General features: G+C 37.3%; 1 protein-coding gene and 1 long non-coding RNA gene across 11 annotated transcripts in view; one reads left to right on the forward strand and one right to left on the reverse strand.

Moving 5' to 3' along the window:
• The window catches only part of LOC100746173 (teneurin-m), a 662,892-nt gene that overhangs the window by 635,014 nt on the left and 7,916 nt on the right, over positions 1-19,962 (forward strand). For 5 of the 9 annotated variants that reach the window (XM_033319245.1, XM_033319247.1, XM_033319249.1 and 2 more), the window contains 11 exons: positions 2,023-2,186; positions 3,044-5,851; positions 7,377-7,666; positions 8,196-8,442; positions 9,027-9,401; positions 10,519-10,854; positions 11,763-11,970; positions 14,420-14,446; positions 15,723-15,939; positions 16,293-17,134; positions 17,464-19,772. In XM_033319245.1, coding sequence (XP_033175136.1) covers positions 2,023-2,186; positions 3,044-5,851; positions 7,377-7,666; positions 8,196-8,442; positions 9,027-9,401; positions 10,519-10,854; positions 11,763-11,970; positions 14,420-14,446; positions 15,723-15,939; positions 16,293-17,134; positions 17,464-19,772 — 7,823 coding nt within the window. The remainder of the gene's footprint in view (positions 1-2,022; positions 2,187-3,043; positions 5,852-7,376; positions 7,667-8,195; positions 8,443-9,026; positions 9,402-10,518; positions 10,855-11,762; positions 11,971-14,419; positions 14,447-15,722; positions 15,940-16,292; positions 17,135-17,463; positions 19,773-19,962) is intronic. The other 4 variants (XM_033319252.1, XM_033319251.1, XM_033319253.1 and 1 more) reach the window with 4 other exon arrangements.
• Positions 10,848-15,790, reverse strand: LOC112212283. Of its 2 annotated transcripts, XR_002946098.2 has the most exons (5): positions 15,660-15,790; positions 12,148-14,434; positions 11,756-12,048; positions 11,303-11,416; positions 10,848-11,219 (listed from the first exon to the last, which is right to left on the reverse strand). It is a non-coding gene; the product is annotated as an uncharacterized LOC112212283 (long non-coding RNA). The 2 variants fall into 2 exon arrangements; XR_004461143.1 differs by having other exon boundaries at positions 11,756-14,434.

Here is a 19,962-nt window from a genome sequence, read left to right on the forward strand (position 1 = left end):
ATAGACAATTTATTATTCGAAAATTTACAAGCTTTTTTTAAGTCTTGCACGACTTTCGAACCTTCATTGTTCGAAAGTTAAAAGGAAGAAGAATAAAAAACGAAAAAGGGAGGCAATAGGTCGTGGAAATTTCGAAAAACGAACGGTGCTAGATCGGAACGAATGAACCGTGGCGAACAATCGCTTCTTCGTGTTCTCTTCTTGAACAACGGAGAACGTACTCAAGGGAGATCTCGTGAATCATCTATTCAGATGGTGTCGTACAATGAGTCAATGTTTGAAGCTGAAGTGTCATCCCATCGGAGAATGGTTTTTGTGCACGTGACACCATGTTACCGTGAAAAATCGAGCGCTTTGGGACCACGAAGCTTTATAGATCCTCGAGTTTTACTAAAACATACTTGAAATTTACTAAACCGTCGTAAACTAGACGTTATAGGGATTCTGGTTTCGTGGAAATGTTCTTATTGTATTACATTGTGCAATTGTTGTGATAACATATTGTAAGAGGACAAATATTCGTCGAATTTTTATTTATTGGCAAAGCTTAATCTTACGATACGAACATAATACGATATTTTTTCCTTAGGAAATATTTTAATTTATCCTGGAAGACGATAATAAATTTTTTAAAATACGTGCAAAAATGTGATACGTGCAATTATCAGTAAAGTCATGAATGAATATCCATCGATCGTATTAATGAAACATCAACTTGTATAACAAAAAGGTATCAAGTCACGAAGTAAGCTCTTCATAGAAATTCAGTAGAAAGGAAACAACGTTTTTTTTAAATTTCTTTGCTTTTCAAATGTTAAAGCATGAACAACCTCAAACGAAAATACACGAAAAAGAAAGAAACATATATACTTCGCACAAAGGATTTCTGAACTCCAGATTTAAAACAGAAAAAATCCAAACTTCCGTTCAAAGTTTCTAAATTTTTCTCGACTCATGCAACCCAGACTTAATTCGTACTCTAAATATTTAGACGCAAGAATCAACTTGATCGGTCATTTAAAAAAAAAAAGAGGGGAGGAGAAGAAAAAATATAAAGAAAGAGAGAATTCGCCCGATTTTCGATTGCACACAGGGTTGTAAAGTGAAAGAAGGGGAAAGATCTGCGCGAATAAGACGACGAGGACGATGCGTCTGGCTTTCGTTTTCCATTATCGCGTGATGCAACGAAAGCAAACAGGCAGCCTCTCGCTGCTCGGAAACCCGGCCCGTCCCGTTTAAATATTTTTGTTAGACGTTTCTGAGTTACTTGGAAACGCGCGCTTCCACGTTCAGCATAAACATACTCCAGGAGCCCTGGGTTGATGCTTTTGCGCGAGAGCACGTGACGAGTACAAATATATTTGCCGCGTATCAAACGACGTGAACCGGCGTTCCGCTTCCTTTGAAATCAACGTTCGGAGACAGCGTCGAATCATACGGACCGTGCTACCACTTTACGACTCCGCTCCGGATATACGTATCTTACATCTTCTTTTAATCATTAAAACTCAAGACAAATTCTGCAATTTTGTAGGAGAGTCGGTATCGTGACTTTTTTTTTCATTAAAACAAGAAGAAATTCTTTAATTTTGGAAGAAAGTTAGCAATATGATGGTGTAACTTAGATGAATTATGTAATTTTTAAATTGACTAAAGTTTGGTAACTTGACTAAGAAGAGACACGAAGATCCCATAAAGAATATGAAAAGAGCTCAAAGCTGTTTCAAGAATATGACGAGTCTATTCTTGATGAATTGATTTCTCAAGTTTGATGTCACTAAATTTATAAAACTCCTAAATACATATCGAAGAATTGGATCGAAAATGACTCGATGAATACGTATATTATTTAAATAAATCGTCACTTTTTGTCTCTTCAAATGAAAGACAGTTCCATGACTTATTGTTTTCATGCTATTACAATATTCGAAATCTGTTTAACATAGTAAAATTTCCTGATGAGAGTAAATAATCTTTGATGTATAAAGCGGAAGTAAAATGAGATCAATTTGTTGATTTCAGGGTACCTTTACCGTATGGCCACGCGCCCTCAATGATCCCAATGAGGAGACAAAGCATTCGCTGCCATTTTGTCAAAGGGGTCGACTGGTGCAGCTGGAAATTAATTGCAATGATACTGCTTATGGTCTCGCTGTGTATAACGGCGGCACTAGGCTACGTAATAGGTAAGTCGTCGTCTAATTTATATTTAATCTTTGTACATCTAGATTAAATAAATAAATGTTTATACCATCGTTCAATGGAATAATAATTCGTTAATAAGTAATAATTAATTGATTTTACTTGTTAGTTTTCATTGTTAAATACACGGTAATTTCATAAATAAATAAATCTTCTGAATCATTAACGATTTAATTTACTATCAAATTTGTTTTTACATGAATCGAAGATTAGTGGAAATATTTATAGCGACTAAATATCAGAAAACCAAATAAATATAGAATAATTTCATAAATAAATAAATAAATTAATCTTCTAAATCACCGATGATTTGAATCGATATCAACTTAGCTTTTAGATTCTTAGATCTTTTGTGCTAAAGGTTGAACGAACTGGATAGAAATATTTATAGCGAATAAATTTTTAAGAAATTAAATGAAGTATCTCTATATTCTGTAATATTTAAGTGAAATAGTATTGGTTTATGAGTCACCAAATATTATGGACAATATCGGATTGTTCTACATATTCGCTATGTTTTATCAGTGAGATTCATAACATGAATCCTGCTTTAAATAAGTGATGACGAAGTTTACCTAAGATCACCGAAATTATCTATATTATTTTTCTATAAATACATTTACATTAAAACTAAAGCTTCACTCATTTATATCACGATACAAATGCAATTACAAATTTGCATCACGATATACCTATGTCGATAGTTACGAGTACCTCGTACGATCTATTTTCTGACTGCAAAAAGAAGTATTTTAAGACTTTATTCAAAATTTCTATTCTCTTCATCTCGTCACATTGAAAAATATCAAAGATCTTAACAAAACCACCGTTAAAATTTCAGTTTCCAGCATAGTGAACCGGTCGTACCAAAGCACGAAAGCCTGCGCAGTTCTGGTTGGCGAGAACTCGGATACAAAACCCCTGTCCTCGGACGGGAACAAGACCTCTTCTTCAGCAACCGCGTCCTCGTCGCAGTCGAGCGGACGAACACGGCAACAAGCATCCTCAGGAGGTAGTATTAACCCATCGGCTAGCATGTTAGAGCACGCGTACACCCGTAAACGTAGGGACACGTTTAACCAGCATGCGTTGCACCAAACTGTCGCATCCCGCGAACGTGAACAGCTCTCGTCGACCGTGACAAACGAACCAACGTCACAGTTCAACGAGGATCGTGCTGGTATGGTTAATGTGCATGAAACGGAGCATGCGGACGATCAAAAATCTTCTTCGTCGTTGCCTTTGTCATCAACGAGTCCATTGGGATCGTTGCTTCGTGCGAATGTCTCTGACTCTTCGATTATTACTAATAATTACACCACTGCCGCTACATCCTCCTCTGTTCACCCTGCTGCTAGTGACTCTTTCGTTTCACTTAACGACCAACCTCCAGAGAGTCAAATCAACAACGATTTCACGCAGTCTGAGTCGGATAATTTAGATTCGATTGTTGTCACTACAGAATCGATCATTGAGAATCGGGCTACAACAGATTCGATCACCGAATTTAGCGAGTTTGGTGAGTCGAGTGGAGACAATGGTAACGCTCAGACTAGTGAAACTTTCGTCCCTAGGGCGTCCAGTTTTGGAACGTTCTCGGTAGACATAGAATCGAACGAGTTTAACGTCGAATCGATCACCGTGAAACATTCGTTCAACGAGGGTAGTACTGGTAGTAGTGTTGTAGAAGTTGCACAGAAAGATTTAGGATTAAATGTAGAGAATAGTAGACAGTTACTAGAAAACGATAGAGAACGTAATAAAGAACCGTTTGAAAAGAATAAACACACAAATAATACGTCTTTGTCCGCGGATTTCAAATATGACGAATCCAGTGTGAATCTTACTAAAGTAGAATTACACAAAAATGGTACAGAAGGCGATAGAAAATTATTAGAAAATAATAAATACATAAATGACATTACTTCGCCTACGCATGTCAAAACTGACGAGATCATCGCGAATCTCACTGACATGAAATCGATAGAGAACGATAGAAAGTTACTAGAAAACCATATATCTACAAATAACACGACTTTCTTTGCGGATGTCACTGAGTATGATATGAATGTCACCGATTCGTTAACCGTAAGTACAACAAGTTCAACAAAGAATGATTTCGAAGCAAATATTGTGCCAGCGCTGGTAGTAGAGCACGTAGATGTCGTTAGTTCGTTAAGCACCCCGAAGGACGAGAAAAACGGTAAGAATCTGGAAACTGAAAGTACTGCTCGGAACGGACCACAGGATCGCAGGAACGCGAGTTCTTCCGATGATTTTTCGGATGTTGTGAAGGAAACACGAGAACTCTCCCGAGAAGATTCTTCGTCCGAGTCTGAAACTTTGCCCAGTCATGTGAACAGTCCTGAGAAATCCGAAGAATTCCAGAGAGACTATCCTGTTTATAATTACGGGCAAGACGAGGTGGAAATTGTCAAATTAAATCATGAAATAGCTGAAGATCATACCGCAACGAAGGACAAGAAGCTGGACCGTTTTTTGGAGAATGAACTGAAGACCAACAATGTTCCTCAGAAATCAAATTTGGTGCACCAAACTGGTGATCTGAGGGTTATCACTAGAGAAGAGAGTAACGAGGAGTTCTTGAGAGAGTTTGAGAAAATGTTTCACGAAAAATCTGCGGAGGTTGACGCTATAAACGAAGATTCATATAAAAAAGTGCACGGTAATTTTAATAACATGCAATCTACAACTAAATCTAAGTCCGATTCACTACCACCGCGGAGAATGTATCACGAAAAATCTTCAGAAACCGGTTCTATACACGACGATTCGCTGAAAAAGACACACGATGCTTCTAACAATATTCAAGCTCCGATTAAACCTAACTCTGAATCGTCACTACCATTGACACAGCAAGTGAAAATCATCGAAGTACCAGTCGATGGTCTTCATCGATCTTCATCAGGTTCACCAAGTTCATCGAGCTCTTCATCCTCATCCTCATCATCGCATCGGGTGCTTGTGAACATCACTATAGCTTCTGGAGACTCGGCTTCCTCGAAACCGCTTTACGTGCTGTCTGTCTCTGTCCCAACCAATGGTGACGATGTCAATGACAAACAAGCGACTAAAGTAAACGTGGACGAGGTTAAAGTTCACGAGACACCTGTGGAAAGTGCTTCGAGCATGGCAAAGAACTCTGTCGCGAATTCCGAAGACAATCGATTGCCTCCGCCGCCTCAGCCACCATCTTCTCCACCGCCACCAATTTGGGCTGGTGGCGAGTGCGAGTGCTCATGTCCATGTATGGGCTCATCCTCTGACGAGTGGGATCCATTTTCAGCCATAGATGATACCCTGAACTTCGAGGATCAACCACATAATTTAAATCTTTCGATGGATGAAATAGATGAGCGTCAAGAGTCTGCAGTGTTTGATGGGGTCACACTGAAACAGATGGACTCTAAGGACGGAAAGGAAACTTCTGTAAGTTTGGAGAAGGAGCCTGTAAAAGAAGGAACGAGTACGAGCTATGAGAATGATTATGAATCGACGACTGAGGAGAGTACTGGGACTGTTGACTGGACTACTACTCCGAGTTATGAGGATGAGTCGAGCAGTGTAGGCTTATCGTGTTCTGGGACAACTCCATTACCCCCAGAACCCACTATACTGATCCTGGAAGGTGAGGCCCCGTTTATGGTTGTTTTCAAACGTTTGCCTCTTAATTCTTATCTTTTTATTATATCTTTATTTAGTAGTTTGATTTATGAATTTTGCTGTAATATATTATGCTTATTTTATTCTTTTTAATTAGGCTCTTTCTAAGCTGCCTTTATCCTGCCGATGCAAGCTTTTCTTTGAGGTTTGGATAGTGTGATATACACGTAGATTCTTGATGTAGTCGTTTCTATTAGATCGTGGATGTTTATCTATATAGATTTGTGTTTTGGGGAATAAAATTAAAGAAATGGAACTGAAGGAGAAATTTGTACTTGGGATATTTCATATGAAGATCTCATGGCAGAAAAACAAGTCATATCTCTTGTTTTTTTATAGGAAATATGGCTCGTATTACATCATATACCGTATCACATATAGTTCCATGTTACTATTCCTTCTTTTGATTCCGGAATTAAGAATTATGTATTTTTGTATATTATGTAAATTTTTATATTGTGAACTTTTGTAGCTTGAAATTTCCCATAAATGGATAAATATCCATGGTCTACTTATCACGCTCGAAGTTCGTTTGCCTGTAGAACGTTCGGTGTGTTTAGATGTTCACTAGTGGTTAGAGAAGTTTGTGTAATATTGTAATATGGTGTTGGTACATCACGACGTTTACGCAGCTATGTAACCGAGCTATTTTCTAATCAGCTCTTGCACGAGATTCTTGAAATAAGGAGAAAGAAAAACGATGTTGATAATAGTGTTACGCCAGAAGAACGTGATGAGAATTCGTTCAAGGAACCTAAGAACCAATTTTATTTTTAGTATCTTTTTCTTTTCTATCTGTCTTTCTTCCTTTTTGTTTAAATATTGAAACGGAAGTTGAGTGGTTCTTCCGAACATAGAAGACAATCGAACGAAAAAGATTAAAATTTATGAATTGCAAATTAACATTTAATCCTTAGATCATTTAAGAATCAATTTTGCTTTTAGAATCTTCTTGCTGTTTCTTTATTGTATAATAATATTGAAATCCAGGTTAATTGGTTCTTATAAAGATGATTAAAAGAATGACAGCGGTGAGAATTTGTGAATCGCAAATAGAAGTTTTATAGTTAGAAGTTAGTCGAAGCGAAATGAAATCACGAAATTCGCTGATGCGCAAGCCTAGCTAAGTATAAAGCCACGCAATTTTTATAAACCTTTTATGCTTTATAATTAAACAACGACAATCTGTTTTCTTACGGAGAATGTCTTTCTTTTCTACATTAGAAAGAATAATTCACCTAGTAACCAATCTTCGTTGCTTAGCGATTGATATTTTTTTTGCCTTAATTTTTAAAAGCTCTGAAAAGGAATAAATACTTCACTTATCAATGCTCCAGTTTCTAAAATTGTCATAGTCAATATACTCCTAAAGAGACGATTTATTCGATCAAAATATCAAAAAATAGTAAAAAAAACGAGTCATCCGAAAGAAAACTGATTTCATACAAAAGCGAAAGGATGGTAGTGACGTTTCATCTCGCGTTCTCCAGGTGCAAGAACTTTCCCCGCCAGGTCCTTTCCACCTGACGGAACGACTTTCGCCCAAGTGGGTCTCGGACAGAAGCTCAGCAAAGAGATTCCACCATACAGCTACTGGAACATGCAATTCTACCAGTCGGAAGCCGCGTACGTGCGATTCGACTATAATATTCCTCGTGGAGCCAGTATCGGCGTCTACGCAAGAAGAAACGCTCTTCCTACGCACACGCAGTACGATCTTCTGGAAGTACTGAGTGGTTTCAAGGCCAGAACCACACGGGCGTCCCATGTTAGTGTTATTGTATGTGCCACTGCCCCATTTTTCTTTTTTTTTTTCTAGAATAGAATCATAGAAAGGGTCATTGACACGTTACGTGCCGTGAATTTTAAGTTCGGACGATTCGTATTGAGTGAGATGTGGTAGTTTTGTGGTTTGAAATACTTGAAAAAGTAGTGATTTATTTTTTATATTCTTGAAGAATGTTCGGTGATATAAAAATGAAGCAAATTAGTTTCTTCATTTCAAATTTATAATAGAATGCTTGTATTTAGTCGGTGCATTTGAAGACAACTACCGCACTTAACGTGTTGAATTTAATAAGATCAAATTATCGCTTCATTCTAACGAAATCTTTAAAAACAGTTAATTTCTATTATTTTTTTTTCTCTTAATTGTAACAGGAGAGAAGATCAAATATTCTGGGTTCTCAGAGATTTTTTTTTTATTTTTTTCCCTCGGAAGCACTTCTTTGGAAGTGTTTCATCTGTAGTAAAAGAATAGCTAGAAAAATCGATAAGAAATTACTAAAGTTTCCTGGTTTCTCGTCTAGCCATCGATCAAGAAGGAAGTGACGCACTATATGGAGCCTGGTCATTGGTTCCTTTCATTGTACAACGACGATGGTGATCCTCAGGAAGTGTCGTTTATAGCTATGATCGCGGAAGACATGACGCACAATTGTCCGAATGGCTGTAGTGGAAAGGGCGAATGTCTGCTGGGTCACTGCCAATGTAATCCTGGTTTCGGTGGCGAAGATTGCAGCGAGAGCGTTTGTCCTGTTCTCTGTAGTCAACGTGGTAAGTGAACATTTATTTAATATTAGTTTCAAAAAGCAAAATAAATAATATCAAGGAGAAACATTTTAGAAAGATCTGTAACTTGAGAATATTCCGAATTTAAACCTTGAAATCAGAGTTCTTACTGATCAGGTTGTCCGAAAAGTGTCTTTCTTTTACTTTCTTTTACGTCTTTTACAACGATGCATCTTTATAAAAACATGAAACTTAATCTGTCAAACTTAATCTGATCTTTATCTTAATAGAACAAAATGGATCATACGTAATTCGAAAAAATAATATAAAACAGAAAACGTTGTGCGTATTATTTCCTCATAAAACGAAAGAAACTTTTCGGACGACCTAATGCTTATGAACGTACTTACATCTAACTATCGTATATCTAACATTCTCTATTCGAAATTTCTAGCGAAACATGTGTCAATCGTTGCAATGTCTCATGGTTATGTTACAATTCTATCTAACCAGAACTTCGAGGTTCAATAAATTCCGGGCTTCGCCTTCGATTAAGCTTCACCTAACATTGCAAGGAAACAATTTCTTATGTTTCCGTTTTAACACCGTTTTATTCCTCTGGGCTACAGGCGAGTACATAAACGGAGAGTGCCAATGCAACCCTGGCTGGAAGGGCAAGGAATGTTCCCTGCGACACGACGAATGCGAAGTGCCTGATTGTAACGGACACGGCCATTGCACCAATGGAAAGTGCAATTGCGTACGTGGCTACAAAGGAAAGTATTGCGAGGAAGTGGACTGCCCTCATCCGACTTGCTCTGGCCATGGTTTCTGCGCGGAGGGCACCTGCATCTGTAAGAAAGGGTGGAAAGGAGCAGATTGTAGCCAGATGGACAAAGAAGCGTTACAGTGTTTGCCCGATTGCAGCGGACATGGAAATTTCGATCTTGAGACGCAGACTTGTCTATGTGAGCCTATGTGGTCTGGAGACGACTGCTCGAAAGGTAAGAGATATTATATTAACAGTAATCATGTATTGTATATATTAGATTGCAGTAGAATCTTCTTTACATAGGCAAGTTAATGGTCAGATTTATATATACGAATACATAGCTGAGCTATATATTCTGTCAAAATGTCCTGTTAATTCATAATATAGATTATAAATAAATATTCCTCTATTGAAATATTCGAAGTTCTCCGTGTTCTTATATAGGATTCGATATTAAGATCGTACATGAATAATGCTGAAACTTCAATAATATCACTGGTGATCGTGTTTAAATTAGTAATATGCATTTCAAATTCATTGGTCTTATCGGGAAATGAATTTCTAATTTGATCTAAATGACGATCGATAAACAGCAATGGTAGTGGTTGGTATGTAATCTGATGTAGATTATATTAATGTAGATTGTCTTAATGACGTTTTAAATTATTAATTTTAGCTCTTCAAAAGAATGTCTTTCTAAATTGTGTCGTAACTTGAAATGTTCTTCATATAATATGTATGAAAGTTCGCTTCAATTAATCGATTCTTATGATTCCAGGTGTGACATCGATGAAATTCTCTATTTTATATCCATTTCGTTCGTTCTTCCGGTTTTTTTTTACTCCTTTGCTAATTGTGATCATTGATCCAATTGCCCATTAGTGTTAACTAATTCCACCTTTTACAAAATCATAAAAGGTTTTCTCCCAGCTTCTGTGTTGCTTAGTGCCTACGCTAACTAGTGTTTCTCAAAGATATTCGCAAAATTTTGAAAAATTATATTAATTGTGGTTTCTGTTGCTCAAACTAATGATTCGTAATTGTTACAAAAATAGATGTAGTGACAACCAGACTGCGGACTTTTATGCACTTATGCGAAATTTAAAGATGCAAAAATATATAAAATATTCAAAATAGAGTAACAAATTTTTGATAAATAACAAATAGGAAATTTCGAAGAGCTAGAGAGTCCAAAGTAGAGAATTTTCAATAGTTAAAACAGATCTCTGTTTAAGTTCCATCTCTTCGCTCTGCAAAAATACAAATCTGCATACAATCCGCAGTTATCTAAGGACAACTCCTACAAATCCCTCTATTTATATAATAACAATATATTCCATAATTTTCAGAATTATGCGATTTGGATTGCGGTCCCCACGGGCATTGCGTTGACAATGCTTGCGACTGTTTGCCCGGATGGTCCGGCGAATTGTGTAATCTAAAGCAATGCGATCCTCGATGCAACGAACATGGCCAATGTAAAAACGGGACCTGTTTGTGCGTGACTGGTTGGAATGGAAAACACTGCACCATGGAAGGTTGCCCGAATTCCTGCTCTGGACACGGACAGTGTAGAGTCGGCAACGATGGTCAATGGGAATGCAGGTGTTACGATGGCTGGGATGGCAAGGACTGCAACGTGCTTCTTGAACAGAACTGCAATGACGGAAGAGACAATGACAAAGGTACAAAACGAGGAGTAAATTATTATTCATAATTCGACAAATTAGATTATAAATGTTATTATTTAGATCATTGGATATATATGTGAAGAAAATTAAATTGAAATTCTAGTTCAACACTACAATAAATAAACACTATCGCATATTTAAAAATATAAAATATATAATATATTAAATATATATAAAAAATTATTATTGGAATGATATGATAAAAATGCAGTGGATGTGATCCTCTAGTTACTTTAAGTAGGGTGCTTTATTTTATCCATGAATGGTTCTAGAGATAGAAATATGTTTGAGCATGTTTGAAAGTATTCTATTGACACACCAAATCGAGAAACGTGTAATTGTTTCTTAGGAACTTGTTACTGTATTTTGAAAAGTAAATAGTAAAGTTAGTATTAGAACAGTGAAATTAACGAAGTTGTAAGATCTATGGACAAGGTTCTACCTTCGTGTTTTCGCGTTTCATTTTCATATTACTTCGAGCTCTAAATCATGGGTGTGGCTTATGCCAGCCATTTAGAGCCATTAGTCTCCGATATAAAGAACCCATTACTATGCTCTATAACAAAAGAACGAACACAAGACGTTATACAAACGCATCTAATTTAACAAATGCGATGTGATATGTAGACTGTCGATTTCTATGCGTTTCTAGGAAATTCTAAAGTGATAATATGCAGAAAATGTGGATAACATGCAAAAATATGAAAAAGTACTTGTTACAATTTTAATGAATGAAACAAATGTTTATGCGCATAGGTATATTTCCTTAGGTATCGTAGATTATATCTTAATAGAAACATGAAATTGCATCAAAATTTGCTGTCTAGTGACACGACTATACGTCGAATGCGCCTAGCACCGATCATCTTTTCTAATTGCACGATAACGTACATACTTTCCAGACGGTCTCATCGATTGCGCGGATCCGGAATGTTGCTCGAATCATATATGTCGTAGCAGCCAACTTTGCGTGTCAGCACCGAAGCCGATCGATATACTTCTGCGAAAGCAGCCGCCGGCCATCACCGCTTCCTTCTTCGAGAGGATGAAATTTTTAATCGACGAAGGCAGTCTTCAAAATTACGCGCGTCAAGAAACCTTCAACGAGAGGTGAGTTTGTTCAGCACGATCACGTATTACGATTCTCCTTCGTCCAACGCGTCTCGTTACTTTAGAGAATCATTCTAACTGCAATAATAGGAATAATAACAGAATTATTATATAATAACACACACGCGTTATATGATTATTGTATATACTCGTGAGAAACGAATATATTCGTCGTACATTATAATACTTGAACGTGTCCGTCCCGTTGGTCCGTCCCAACTTTGATGTTACGTGCAATTCCTTTCTTTTTTTCTTACGTGTGTTCGATTAGACACTTGGAACAAATACAGTGAAACTCGGTAGCCACGACATATTATATATATATGATACGTAATGTCTTTTACTAATGACGTATACGTCTGAGAAGAACGCGTGTCTTGCGAGACGGCTAGAGTTTATCGAGGATTTAAGGAGATTCAGATGACTGACTAATACCGTCTACTGCTACTGACGCACATGCTGCGTCGTTTCGATTATCTGACAATAATACGAAGACTACAGGGAAAGAACGTAATAAGTCACATTTCCTACTTTTTACACAGAAACTTTACGATTCAGCGCATTGTGAATAAATCCTATTACCAAAATTGTCTATATATTTGGTTGTGAAGTTAAACAAGAGTTTTCTCATCCTCTTACAGATTTTCAAAATAATGCTCGTTATTGTATTACAATGTTGCAGAGATTAAAATATTGCTTGTCCGTTACCTTCTTCAAGCCATTAGTTATTTCTAAAAGACTTGCATCTCTGGATCTGACAGGTTGTTTTCATTTTCAATTATGTCATATAAAAGTTCTTCCGTTTGATCATAAAGCGAAGTTAAAAGCAGGAAATCAATAAAAATATACTTATCATATTTTTCCCCTGTGACCTTCGTATCATTCTTCGTGTTTTATATGTTTATTCTGTATGTTTTAATAAAATATTCAGAAAACAAATGTGTGTTAAAGAGATATTAATTATTATTTAAAAGAAAAATATTTCTAACAAGAGAAGTATCTAACGTTCAATGTAAAGCAACGAATGTGTTAATTATAAAAAGTAACCTTTAGCTGTCTCGATCTATGACAAGACACATGCATCCTCTTCTACCTATCTTTATCTATCTATATATATATTTTTTCGTTATACAAAAACACGAAGACGTATACATAGATATGATATATTCTCTGCGTTGTTGTGACCCGTGTGAAATCACATCCCAAAAGTTTTATACATATGTTTGTACGTACGTGTGCGCGAGCGTGTGCCCTGCACTGAACCCCCAGTTCTCTTCACTCTACACTCTCATTCTATACTTTCTTCTTCGACTATATTCGCTACTCTCTTAATCATTCAATATGAAATCGATCGATGATACAACGAACGATCGACGGTCTTCTCCATATACACTGTTCTTTCTTTCTTTCTTTCTATTTCTATTTCACGTGTCCGTCCGAGTGGAGCTTGCGTGAATGTGTGACACCATCTACGAGCCTCGAGCTTTATGCCTATGATCATTTATTAAAAGAGTAATTAAAAATCTATAGTAGTTCATGAAAGTATTTCAATATTTACCATGGAAATCTTTTTATGTGTGTATTGTGTGTGTTATGTAAAACATTTTGATAGTTTAACACAGACAGAATTGACGGACATTTATTATATAGTGTTTATATAGCATATATAGTAAAATTATAATTGTTACCTAATGCCTAAAAATATTACATAAAATTAAGACAAAGAAATTAGTGAATGTTCTTTATGTTTCGGATAACACACATAACGTATTCATAAAAGGTATCTACAAGTGTTCGAATACTTTTGTGAATCATTATATTTAGAACCGTGTTTTCCCAACCGCATTTCTGGAACTGATTCCTAAAGACTTCTGCCTAACTTTCTTTCGAAGATATTTTGAAACATTTCGGGACATTTCGAAAACTCTTCTCACGTGATCTCTCTATATACAAGATCTCTATTTCATCCCCTATTACCCTAACTTACCCTTACTAAGATCCTCGAATTTTTATTTTATTGAACAAAAAACTTTCAATGTTTGAAGATATTTGACATAAAATTGAAACGCAAAGCTTCTTTCTATCCTGGATTAACCCCGCTGCGTTCCTCTTATTCCTATACTACTATCCTTTTAATTCTTATATTTTAATTTTTATTTTCATCTCAAGAAACGAAATTGCTTTAATAAAAGAAATTTATCGAATAATAAAATTTATTTTTTTGGTGTATACCTAAACTTTAGAAACATAGATTTGGATTAAAAATAATCTAAAAAAACTCAGTAGGATTAATCAAATTATTTCTCTACTCATATATTTCCTTCCTTCTCTCTATTTTCTATTCTCTTCTCCATCTTCTATTTCTTCTTCTTCTCTATCTCTCCGTCTAGTTTCGCCTTTAATCACATCATTTTAACTCGGCTCTGTTTTATCCGTGCTGCCCGGTCAGTATGTTCTGGAATCACTTCAACACAAGGTAAGAAAGCTACTATGACCAAGGAACAAAAGAGATACAAAAGAAAAAAAAAGTAAATCAAAAGAAAAATGATATGAAAGTACCGGTTGCGAGTTCGTTTTGTAGAGTATAAGCGGTTGAATAGCTGCTGATGCTGTTTGACGACGTTTTGCATTATTATCATGTGTAACACATAATATAACAATTCCTGCATCCGAAAAACGAGGTTGATACGCGCGCGTTCAATTCAGTTTCGAGGACGAGTCTATTCACGACTTGTCGACATTTGCAAAGATCATGAAAATTGTCGACAAAACTGAAAAAGAATCTTCCTCGAACATTGTGACGCTGCGTACGACTGAATTAAAAAAAAAAAAATAAAGAGATATATGAAAGCTCACAACCACCAAACCCCATTCGTCTCCTTCTCATCAATGTTCGAATCTCTTTCTCGTTGCATGGTTTGGTTACCTTATTATTCCTACGTTGTCTTTCGTGCCTTTTAAGTTGAGCTTCTGACTTTGTGTTATTCGTGTATATGTGTATGTATATATATGTATTCATAGCATTTCGACCGATGCTTCTTCAGTGCCAACGAGGCATCCATAAGGAGTGATATGTCTCGTATCAATGGTTTGCTCAGGTTTGACGCGAAAGAATGAAAGTTTTATCTGGGAGTTTTATCTTGAGATCTTTCGTGAGAATTTTTAACGTACGAGAGGCAAAAGAGCAGCACTGATCACTCGATAAAAAGTTTGTAAATTCTCAAGCACAGGTTAAATCCAAATGATGAATATTCACAAGAAATTAATTAATACTCTTCGACCAAATAAATTATTCACCTCTTTAGCACTGAAAAGCAGCGTTGACGAGACTGAGGTCGCGTTGACTGAATTTTCGACTTTATATTTCCAAGACATGTACAATGTACACGCACGAAGTACCAATATATTTAAACGAAGAAGTACTGCCACCTGAAACAACCAAGAACTTCGATCTTTGTAGATTTCATGAATTCTTGATTAGTACTAATAATTTTTTCCTTCATAAATATTAACTTATGAACATTTTGCAAATGACAGTACATTTTCGTTAGAAAAGTTCTAAATTAATAAACACTGCAAGACAAAGTACGAACTTCCAAAGTAATACTGTGGTAGATTGAAATTAGATTAGAGATAACAGTTGCTTTGTTGTTAGCGTGCCACGGAGCACAGTGGAAAAAAGTAATCACCTTAGTTTGACACGATCGAGCAGAGACAGCTATTGGATCGTTAACATTGTTGTTTCCTGACAGTCGATCGGCTGTTGTCCGTGGCCGCGTTGTCACGCATCTTGGCACCGGTCTGATGGGAGTGCGAGTCAGTACCAGCACACCCCTGGAAGGCTTTACCTTGACGAGAGACGACGGCTGGTTCGATCTCCTGGTGAACGGCGGTGGCGCGGTCACTTTACAATTTGGAAGATCGCCATTCAAACCGCAGAGCCACATTGTTTTTGTACCATGGAACGAGGTAATGCTACATTAAATATGTGATCGATAATTGCAAATTGTCACTGTATAAGTCGAATAAAGATTATCGAGAAGAATATGATAAGCAGATAGATTGCGGATTTTTAAGCATTTGTGGGAAATTCAAAATCAGAAAATATGAAAGTTTTTATTTTTGATGTAATTTAAATGTTCAAATATTAATATAGAACGTATAAATATTAACAAAAGAATATTTATAGTAAATAGTATAAAGTACAACATATGAAATGTAGTGTCATGTTTAAACTAACTTGAGCACCAAATGTCCTATGTTTACACAATAATCGATAAACAAACACATTTTTAATACATGAAATCTTATCTGTTCTAAAGGTGGTAATAATCGATAAGATAGTCATGAGCACCGCAGAAGAAAAGCAAACAAGCCACATTCCATACGCTTGTGCAGCGCACGATTACGACCTGATGAAACCGGTGGTCCTGGCAACGTGGAAGCACGGTTTCCAGGGAGCGTGCCCTGACAAAAGTGCTATTCTGGCCGAGTCCCAAGTTATACAAGAAAGCCTGCAAATACCTGGCACGGGTCTCAATCTCGTTTACCATAGCTCCAGAGCAGCCGGCTATCTCTCCACCATACAGCTGCAGTTGACCCCAGAAGTCATACCTCCAACCCTTAATCTAATTCATCTGAGAATCACAATCGAAGGAATTCTGTTCGAGAAAACCTTCGAAGCAGATCCAGTGATAAAATTCACTTATGCTTGGAATCGACTGAACGTGTATAGACAACGCGTTTATGGTGTCACCACTGCTATGGTGAAAGTTGGATACGAGTATAATGATTGCAAAGATATTATTTGGGATGTTCAAACAACGAAACTGAGTGGCCATGACATGTCTATTTCTGAAGTTGGAGGCTGGAATTTGGATATCCATCATAGATACAATTTCCACGAGGGGATTCTTCAGAAAGGAGATGGCTCGAATATTTATTTGAAACAAAAGCCTAGAGTGATTTTGACCACTATGGGCGATGGACATCAAAGGTCTCTGGATTGCTATGACTGCGATAGACAAGCAGAAGCTTCTAACCAGAGGCTTCTTGCACCCGTTGCTCTTGCAACTGCTTCTGATGGATCTATCTTTGTTGGGGACTTCAATCTTGTCAGAAAGATTCTTGTCGATGGCACTGTTAGAACTGTTGTTCGGCTCAAGTAAGTTTTCTACTGAATTTTGATGTATCTTTTCGTGAAATTTCAAGTTACCACGTGTGCCCTCACTCATGAATCTTGCCTTGAAATTGGAAAGAACTAGATAATTGTCAAGAAATACTAAGAGATATCGTTTAATTTCGCATTATTCTATTCGCATTTTATCACTCTTATTAATTGAAATACACGTAAACTACTTTTGATAAAACAAAATATGTCTTAAAATAGTTTTATAATCGAATTGAAAACAGTCTGTGTACAACAATATCTATAAGATTAAAATAATCAGAACTTTTTACGCAATCTCATCGCTTATGTGTTCTTTTTTACAGTGCAACAAGGGTATCCTACCGTTATCACATAGCCCTCAGCCCTCTAGACGGCTCCCTCTACATTTCTGACCCAGAATCACACCAAATCATTCGTGTGCGCGACACCAACGATTACTCTGAGCCCGATCACAACTGGGAAACAGTCGTCGGCTCTGGAGAACGTTGTCTTCCTGGCGACGAAGCTCATTGTGGCGACGGTGCTCTGGCCAGAGACGCTAAACTTGCCTATCCCAAAGGAGTAGCAGTCTCTGCAGATAACGTGCTCTATTTCGCCGATGGAACTAACATCAGAATGGTCGACAGAGACGGTATAATCACCACAGTAATTGGAAATCACATGCACAAGTCACACTGGAAGCCAATTCCTTGTGAGGGTACTTTAAACGTGGAAGAAGTTCATCTTCGTTGGCCTACAGAATTAGCAATCAATCCTCTGGACAACTCGTTACACATGATAGATGATCATATGGTGCTTCAATTGGCTCCTGATGGTCGTGTCAAGGTCGTTGCTGGACGTCCTCTTCACTGTGCTTCTCCATCTTCATCGTTTGACACTGAACTAGCTACACATGCTACCTTGGTGATGCCTCAGAGCATTGCATTTGGCCCTTCAGGAAATCTATATATAGCAGAAAGTGATTCTCAAAGGATTAATCGTGTGAGAGTGATTGGTACAGATGGTAAAATTTCACCATATGCTGGAGCGGAGTCCAAGTGTAATTGTTTGGAACGTGGTTGTGATTGTTTCGACGCTGACCATTATCTTGCTTCCACTTCGAAGTTTAATACGATATCTGCAGTTGCCGTTTCTCCTGATGGAGTGGTTCATATTGGTGATCAAGCGAATTACAGAATTCGATCCGTGATGGCCAGCATTCCTGATGCTAGTGGCGCTAGAGAGTATGAGATTTATTCTCCAGACACTCAAGAAATCTATGTATTCAATAGATTTGGTCAACATGTTGCTACCAAGAACATACTCACTGGAGAGATTGTTTATCAGTTTACTTACAATGTAAATACTAGCAATGGAAAGCTGAGCACTGTCACAGATGCAGCTGGGAATAAAGTATTCTTGTTAAGAGACTACAGTAGCCAGGTGAACTCCATTGAGAACACTAAGGGACAGAAGTGCAGGCTGAGGATGTCTAGAATGAAGATGTTGCACGAATTGAGCACTCCAGACAATTATAATGTAACCTTCGATTACCATGGACCCACTGGTTTATTGAAAACCAAATTAGACAGCACAGGAAGGAGTTATGTGTACAATTATGATGAATTTGGCAGGCTCACCTCTGCAGTCACTCCAACAGGCAAAGTGATCAGTCTGACTTTTGATCTAAGTTTGAAAGGAGCAGTTGTGAAGGTTGGACAGAATAATAGAAAACCAATCTCAATGCTCATCAAAGGATCGTCTGTGGTTACGAAGGTTGGAGAGGCTGAGCAGAGAACAACAGTTCTTTCTGATGGTTCAGTGGGTCAGGTCACACCATGGGCTCATACTGTCAGTACGGATACCTTACCATACTCAGTATTGGCGGAAATAGAACCATTGTTAGGTGAAAGCTACCCAGTTCCTGCTAAGCAGAGAACAGAGATCGCTGGGGATTTAGCAAACAGATTCGAATGGCGATACTTTCTCAGAAAGTTTCAAGGGAATAAATATAGAAGCGAATCGAAGACTGTGGCACAAGTTGGTAGAAAGCTTCGCATCAACGGGGACATTTTATTGTCTCTTGAATACGATAGAGAAACTAACAGCGTGGCAGTGTTCATGGATGATGATGCGGAGCTTTTAAATGTCACCTATGACAGAACAGCAAGACCAGTTAAATGGGGACCCAGAAATGGAATCTTCTCCGGTGTAGAGCTTGAATATGATCGTTTTAGTAGATTGACAAGCTGGACCTGGGGAGATATCAGTGAAACCTATGGCTTTGATAGAGCTGGAAGATTATACGAAATTAAATATAGTGATGGAACATCCATGGTGTATGCATTTAAGGACATGTTCAGTAGTCTTCCACTGAAAGTAACTACACCAAGAGGAAGTGATTATTTGTTGCAATATGATGAAGCTGGAGCACTGCAGTCGTTAACCACTCCTAGAGGACATATTCATGCGTTCTCACTACAGACTTCTCTTGGGTTCTATAAATATCAGTACTACTCGCCGATGAACAGACATCCGTACGAGATTTTGTATAATGACGATGGACAGATCTTGGCGAAAGTGTACCCGCATCAGAGTGGCAAGGTTGCTTACGTTTATGATCACACTGGGAAGCTGGAAACTACTCTTGCTGGTAAGTGATACTCATTATGATCATAATTACTTATAGTATTAAATACCAATACACAAAAAAATAACGATTATAAATATTGTTTATTGCAATTCATCGATGTTAGTTAACTTTTCAGTGTAAAAGAAGAAAATTTCTTTCAATGATTTTTTTTCAACAACACGTACTTTTAATAGATTTAATGTTTAGTGGA

Source organism: Bombus impatiens, unplaced genomic scaffold (assembly GCF_000188095.3).
Source record: "Bombus impatiens unplaced genomic scaffold, BIMP_2.2 scf_0142, whole genome shotgun sequence".
NCBI classification, from domain to species: domain Eukaryota; kingdom Metazoa; phylum Arthropoda; class Insecta; order Hymenoptera; family Apidae; genus Bombus; species Bombus impatiens.